Source organism: Monopterus albus, unplaced genomic scaffold, assembly GCF_001952655.1.
Source record: "Monopterus albus unplaced genomic scaffold, M_albus_1.0 scaffold259.1, whole genome shotgun sequence".
Lineage (NCBI taxonomy): Eukaryota > Metazoa > Chordata > Actinopteri > Synbranchiformes > Synbranchidae > Monopterus > Monopterus albus.
The window spans coordinates 69,182-77,289 of NW_018128139.1; the positions used below are offsets into that span (position 1 = coordinate 69,182).

Here is an 8,108-nt window from a genome sequence, read left to right on the forward strand (position 1 = left end):
ATCCTGACTGAAAATCCTCAAACAAATCATTCTTATGCAAGTGGTCACATAACTGCTTTGCAACGGCTTTTTCAAGGATTTTGGAAATAAATGGTAGATTGGATATTGGTCTATAATTAGCTAGGACACCTGGGTCAAGAGTAGGCTTTTTGAGTAGAGGTTTAATTACTGTAACTTTAAAAGCCTGTGGAACATAGCCTGTTAATAGAGAGAGGTTAATCAAGTGCGTCTTAAAACAATAATCAGGTCCTCAAGTGTACACTACCAGTCAAACGTTTGGACATACGTTTCCATTCAGTTCAATGGGAAAGTGCATCCAGACTTTTGACTGGCAGTGTACATCCTCCATTTTCCCAAGTTAGATGGGGTTTTCATGGTACAAATTCTGTCGTTACTTAAAATAGATTTCTGTACAGACTGAAGACTGAGGGTCTGTTAATGGCCTGGATGAACAAGAATAGAGCTGCAACGAGCACTACTCAATTATTTGATTATTCAGGCAACAGAAAATTATTCAGCAACTGTTGTGTTAATCAATTAATCATTATAGTTGTAAACTGCCAGTCCAGGGGCACACTTTGCCTTTGAACTGAATAGGAAAGTATGTCCAAAGACTGGTACTGTATTTCAAGCAAAAAAAAAGTCAAATATTGATGGTTTCATCTCGTCAGATGGGAAAAGACCTGCTGCTTACTGGTCACATATCATAGTAAAACACATCTCTCTGGATTTTGGACTTTTGTTTGAATAAAACAACCATTTAAGGTGTTGCTTTGGGTTGTGGGAGTTTATAATGGGTCTGTTTCACTATTTTCAGACATAACATTATATCAATGAATTGAGAAAATAATGTAGATATGGGCACCTGGCTGTTGGTTACTTTAGGGCAGACTAAAAAAAAGGGGGGAGCCTGTTCTTTAAAATGCAGGTCTTCACTATTAGGAAAGCTTTGTTTTGTCTATGTACTCCAGCACATTGGATTTGAAATGAAACCATACAGTGATGTTATGTACATGCAGATATTGTTTTGTTGTATTTACATCTACATTACAAGAAACTTGTAAAAATTGTCATTTATATTCCCAAGGGTAAAAAAGCAAAGCTGTGAATACATCACAGTTTATCAAAGATGCTCAAATACACTTGAACCTCACAGTTGCTGTTTTGTGTTGAAACAAGAACATCCACAACAAAACATGGCAGATGCCTGGTGAAAAACAGTATTTAGCTGATTGTAGGAATGATCCTGTGGCACACATAGAGGGTCCAGGGCCTGGCTGAGTGCAGGAAGAAAGCACTCTTCTTCCAGAGGAAGCTGCTTGTGGAGACGGTGACATCATCTTGAATGATTTCACTGTGTGGAGTCAGTTTGACCCTGGAGAGGATGAGAAGAACAGCAGCATTACCTTCTCACTCTCTTCTCCCCTTGTGCCTCTACTCACTCAGTGCTTCACTTCATGAGAGAGAGCTAATTAATTGGCTAGGGACATGGACTAGAATACCCGAGTCTCCTCATGTGTCTGACTCATCCGAAGCTTATTTTTATAACATTGTTATGAAGTGTTGCTGATAACCTGTTCTGAATATAGTGAAGGAACTGTCTTAATGTGAACAGTTGACCACAATTGTACCTAATCACAGGATAAAGCAAAATGGGGCAGATATCCAGCCTCTCAGATTTGGAGGCATAAACCTGAGCTCAGAATAATTCATACAGTAAAACTGTGTTTGCTCATTATCTAGTAGTCCTAATGCTTTCTAATCCACGAATATTCATCTGAAAAACGTGTAGAGCACAGATAATCCCCCTCATTGTCATGATTTGTTTTGAGGAAATAATGTTGTACTCTAAATCAGTTTTAGCAAAAAATCTCTTCTGTTGTGTTGTGTGAGCACTGACATCTTTTAAACAGTCAGCTGTGGGCTAAAATAGGTGGTTGCATGGGGGAAATAATAATCCTCCCTCAAAGACAGTCTCTGCTGTCAGATGCAAGTCCTCCTTAGTCTTTCTCAGGTCATCCACTGACTCCTGGTTGATGACCTCTGACCTCTCTTCCCAGCGGATGCTGTATCTGTTGTCCACAGGCAGTTGATGTAGTTGATTTCTGGTGTTCATCCAGTCTCTTGTCCAGGATCTTTCACTCATCTAGCTGTTCCATGTGATGCCATGATTATGTCATGCACTGCCCAAGTCTTCCTCTCAGGGGGCCCCTGACTTTAGGGTGTGCCTGTAAAGATCCTTGAAAGACTCCTTGAGACTTAAAGACTGGCTGACAGACTGGACATATGGAGCGAATCCCACTAGGATGCCTCTGGTTGTCCTAGTTAATTTAGCAGTCTGTTGTGATCTTAAATCGGTTTAGGACATCCAATGTACCGTATATGTTAACACTGTCAGAGTGCTGGATGAATCTGATAATTAAAGGTTTGTCAAATATACAGCAGTTATCCATTCAGAAATAGGCTGCAACAAAGAAAATGCTGTCAAGACTCACTGACTCATTTACAGTTATGGACACATCTGCAGGAAATGAGAGATTAAAGTCAAGTGAAAACAGGAGTTTGTCAAGAGAAACCTACAATTACTAACATTTTGTCTTAGACTTGAGTAATGTAGTTTTTTGTAAATAGTCTAATATGCATTTCATTTTCTCTGCAGGAGAGACAGTTGAAGAACAGAGGAGGAAGATGCAGACTGTGAACATCGTACAGCCCTCAACAAACGTCATAGTGCAGCCGTCCAAAGTGAGCTTGGTGATGCACACTCGGTGGTTTCAGTTCATGATATGAGGTTTAGAGAGGAAAACAGTTTTCATGAGAGGAAAAGGCCTGTTGTCTATCTGCTCATACTGAGCGATTCACCTTTAGAACCACTAGGTGTGAGCTCCTCATGTGGCCGAGTCCTGCAGGGTTCATACACTACAGTCTCCACTGCTGAGACGTTGACCGGTGCTGGGAACCCCTGCTGAGCTTGTGTGCCAAAATGCACCACTCACACATTGACTTTAAAAATGAGCTTGTAGCACATGCCTCCCAAAAGTTCTGATGACCTCCTGTTTGGTGTTAACATTTACTTTATGTACTTTAATACTTTAGTGTTAATTGCTTGGTTTCTAATTAGGGACATTTTTTTCCAGACAGCGTGTGCACACATTTGGTCCATAAGGCATGTGGGAGCAACAACATATCCCAGAGATGAAACAAAACCCCAACCTTGCTTCAAAGTGTACATGATTTATGCATCACAGACATATAGTACGTACAGCAGTGTTGCTGTGTTTTCCTGACTCAGCATAATGCCGTGGCAGTAGCAGTATATATATCTATATTTAGAAACTCTTATGTTACTAAAGTATTTGTGTGTCCCCTTTTGTTTAGTTTTTCTTCAAGCTCCTTTCATCCATGTTTTAGATGAATAACTGATCTAATGGCTATGTGTAATGCGAAAGCTGGCTCTCATAGTGCAAACTCACAGAGAATTATCAGCAAACTCAGCTCCAATCATGTCTGTTTCCAGCAGCAGCTGGCACCTTCTTTAGCAAAGAAGCTCTGTCATGTAGCACCTGAAGCTTTCCAAAGAGCACCTCCACACTCACAATGTTACTGGGAAAACAAAATTTTAATGGTTTGGGAAGAACATGAAGTAGTGTATGCTGTTTAAAGGGCACTGCATACCAACATGAAAGCATCATCCCAGAGGTGAAGTGTAGTGGAGAGACCATCATGATGTGGGGCTGCTTTGCTGCATCTGGGCCTGGACAGCTGCCATTGTTGATTTCCCAGGTTTATCAAGGTCTCTTCCAGGATAATGTCAGGGTGACTGTCCACCAGTTGAAGCTCAGTAGAAACTGGGTGGGTGATGGAGCAGGACAATGACCCTACCAGAACCCAGACCTTAACCCAATGGAGATGTTGTAGAATGAGCTCAGAGAGCCGTTCACACAAGACATTCTAGGAATAGACCTTTTTCACAGCAGACATTTTGAGTTGTCATGGTAGAAAAGGAACTGTTAGATAACAACACTAATGATGGCTGAGTTCCACTAAGTGTCCCACTAAACAGTGCCACTCAGCAAGCATTCATAATACCACAATCCTTGAAATGGCTCATATAAAAGGAATGCAGCCATTGTGAGTATTATCACCTTGTGCTTTTCCTACTAGGACATGTCAAAATGTCTGCTGTGAAAAGGTCTGAAGCGGTTCTGTCAGGAAGAATGGTCCAAAATTCATCCTGAACATTGTGCAGGTCTAATCCACAGCTACAGAAAACTTGTTTGGAGGTTAACAGGTGTGGTCTCAAGGTGGAGGATCTTGTTTTGTAGCAAAGCACAACGGACCACAAGGCTAACTCAAACCACTCTCTCACAGTGCCATAATAGATAAGAATAATCAGTTAATTTTGAATTAATGGGAGCTTTAAGAATGTCCAATTTCACACAGAAAACAGAATATATGTGCCCTGCAAAAATGCCCATGAGCATTGTTCTGGAGTATCCCATAAAAGAGTAACATTGCTAAGCTAAAATGAAAAGGGTGAAAAACCTTGACTTGATTGAACTATTTCTCTAGTTACAGTTTTGGCCTTCTGGATGTACAGTATATACAGTAGATCAGGTTAGAGTGGCACAAAAGGTGGGAGGAAAAAGTAGAAGCTCTGTGAAAAGAAAATCCTGTTATATCTGAACACTCGGTTCAGTATTGGACACTGGCATTGACTCTGTGCCTTCTTTTTCTAACAGTCATCACGTACAACTCCAGATCAACCTGCTGGCATAAAGCTCCCCCCACCTTTACCTACAAATGGGGTGATAGCAGAGCCCTCAGTGGTGGAAGCTGCTTCAGCTCTCCCAGATCTTCTTGGTGATGTCCCCTTCACTTTGGCTCCTCATGTCTTGGCCATGCAGGCAGGAGTCCCCTTCATTCCTGATGTGCTGCTGTCCCAGGACATCAGCTATAACCTGGCTAACTTTCAGTATGATTTCACCTTAGAGAACTCTGTGCTTCGCAGTGCCTAGTTTTTTTGAATTTTAATATTAGGACTGTGGTCAGCAGTTCACACTGTGGGGAACTTGGCTGAGTGTTGGATGTTTGAGGTGGTCCGGCTCTACATTGTATCGAATAAGCAAATTCTATGAGCTCACGAAGATGACATAAAACATCAAATAAATTGTAGAACTGCTAAACATTGAATTTCTTTTATTAATCTTTCTGTTTTTTGTGTATTTGGAAATAAGCTTAATTGGATGGGAAATGACCTATGGAATGTGGTGGCAGTGAAAAGTTCTGACTTCATTGCTTTCAAGAACCTGAATGGACTTGTTCCTTTTGCTGCTTTCAACACAGTTAGGAAGTAATGTGTGTTATAAAGGTGTTGTCTAGCTGTTAACTAGATAATTACTGTATGGTTTGTTCTGACTTTCTGTTAGTTAAAATAGCTCTGTACTCATAAAGAAACACTTCTGCATGATAGTTATAGAGAGGTACTGCCAAAAATAAACACCCTTGAAATCTTGGTACTAATAATGCATTGCCCAGAAAACTGCACACAGCTATACTCTTAAGTTCTAGGGGTGCGACGAAACAGCATTTCAACACTGTTAAAGCATGTTCTGTTACTCTTTGCTTTTTATCTGTTTATGAAACAATTTTTAATACTGGTGCAGCCATCTATACCTGCCATGGCTGAAGACTTTTCTCAGTATATAGGTTGTGTGCTTTTTATTATGCTGGTGATAGTCGTGGCTAGAGGCATTATGTTTTTGGGTTGTTCGTCCGTCCGGCCCCTTCTTGTGAATATGATATCTCAGGAACGCCTTGAGGGAATTTCTTCACTTTTGGCCCAAATGTCCACTTGGAATCAAGGATAAACCGATTAGATTTTATAATCAGAGGTCAAGGTTGCTATATCCTTAATTTTATTAATAATAATACTTTTTGTTTAAAAGAACCTTTCATGTCACTCAAGGTCACCATACAAATGCAAACAAGCAATAAATAACAAAAAGTAAGCATTATTACTTTACTTGTTATTGAGGAAATCAGTACCGTTTAAATGTACATTTTGTTGAATTTACCATGAGGTCTGTTAGACAGCAGGTAACGTTAGCTCCTTAATGTTTTATCCCTGGCTCTGTGCCGGATCTTGATTGATTTCTGCTAGTTTTTATTTCAGTCTTGACCATTATTTGAATATCGGCTTCTATTTGAAAGATTGTGGCGCTTGCATCTTCTTCTTCTTCTTTCGGTTGTTCCCGTTAGGGGTTGCCACAGTGAATCGTCTGTTTCCACCTAACTCTATCCTCGGCATCCTCTACTCTCACCCCAATTAACTCATGTCCTCTTTTAGGACATCCATATATCTCCTCTTTGGCCTTCCTCTTGACCTCTTGCCTGGCAGCTCCATCTCCAACATCCTTCTACCAATATAACCACTATCCCTTCTCTGCACATGTCCAAACCTTCTCAATCTGGCCTCTATGACCTTGTCCCCAAAACAGCCAACCTGAGCTGTCCCTCTGATGTGCTCATTCCTAATCTTGTTCATCCTGGTCACTCCTAAAGAGAACCTCAACATCCTCATCTCTGCCTCTTGTCTTTTCCTCACTGCTAGTCTCTAACCCATACAGCATAGCTGGTCTCACTACTGTCTTGTACACCTTTCCTTTGATTCTTGCTGACACTCTTCTGTCACACAACACTCCTGACCCCTTTCTCCACTCATACACATGTATTCTGTCTTACCACGACTGACTTTCATTCCTCTTCTTTCCAGAGCAGACCTCCACCTGCTCTCTGCTCTCACTACAGATCACAATGTCATCCGCAAACATCATTGTCCACGGAGATTCCTGTCTGACCTCATCTGTCAACCTGTCCATCACCATAGCAAACAAGAAGGGACTCAAAGCCGATCCTTGATGTAGCCCAGTGGTTCTCAAACATTTTTTGTCATTCCCCACTTAAGAGGGTGGGTGAATTTTCAAGCCCCACTTGTCAAAAAAAAAATGAAATCGGCCAATTTTTAAATTTCAAATGTATTGAAATATCAAATAACACAAAGTTCAGAACAGATAAAATATAAGTGCAACTGTATCGTTTGACGGGGATAGTTTTCAATTTTGTAGCAATTGTCTCATCCAGCATAATCGACACCATGTCTACAGTTACAGGGAGAATGAGCTGCTCCGCAATTGTGTGGGATTTTTTTACACTGTGCAATTTTGTATGCAACTTTGAAGGAAGCCATTTGTGCTTGCTGTCCACTGATGCAGATTTTACCATGTGATTTTTCTGCTGAACGGTATTCTGCCAGTCGAGTGGCTTATTAACGTGACTGAGGTGTGTTGTCTCTAAATGTCTTCTTAATTTATTGGGTCTCATGCTGTCTGCTGCAGCGGTTTAGGACACAAGACACACATGGGTCCCTCCTCTGCCCCCACCATTCCCACCGTGAATCCAAGCGCAAGATAGGCTTCATCATATTTTCTTTTCAGCTGGCTTTTTGGTTGATAAGGCTACTGCCTGTCCTTTCTTTGTCTGCTTGTGCTGAATTGCCTACTTTTTTTGTCGTCCATGTAACATACACTATTGGCCCCTCTGTGTAAACGTTTCCTTATATTGTTGCGCAGCAATTAACATGCCGACGTTAAACCGTTATTGTTGCACTATGGTTCCACTTTTTTCTCCCTGGTCCCGAACTGATGTTATTTTAATTTACTTGTATTAATGACCCATTTCTAATTTTGTCCGTTCACTGCGCCCCACCTGTCTTGTCTTTATTCCCCACTAATGGGGCGTGCCCCACACGTTGAGAACCACTGATGTAGCCCCACCTCCACCTTGAACTCCTCTGTCTGACCTACAGCACATCTCATTACTGTCGTACTCCTCTCATACATATCCTGAACTACTCTGACGTACTTCTCTGCCACTCCTGACATCCTCATACAGTACCATAGCTCCTCTCTCGGCACTCTGTCGTACGCTTTCTCTAAATCCACAAAGACACAATGCAGCTCCTTCTGACCATCTCTATACTTCTCCATTAACATTCTCAGAGCAAAAATTGCATCAGTAGTGCTCTTTCTGGGCATGAAGCCATACTG

At 41.2% G+C, this 8,108-nt stretch overlaps 1 protein-coding gene across 4 annotated transcripts in view; it reads left to right on the plus strand.

The window, feature by feature from the left end:
• umad1 (UBAP1-MVB12-associated (UMA) domain containing 1) overlaps positions 1–6,298 on the plus strand; it is a 23,715-nt gene extending 17,417 nt beyond the window's left edge. For all 4 annotated transcript variants that reach the window (XM_020621414.1, XM_020621411.1, XM_020621412.1 and 1 more), the window contains exons 3-4: positions 2,660–2,745; positions 4,743–6,298. In XM_020621414.1, coding sequence (XP_020477070.1) covers positions 2,660–2,745; positions 4,743–5,018 — 362 coding nt within the window. In that variant the 3' untranslated portion in view covers positions 5,019–6,298. The remainder of the gene's footprint in view (positions 1–2,659; positions 2,746–4,742) is intronic.
• The last annotated feature ends 1,810 nt before the right edge of the window (positions 6,299–8,108 follow it).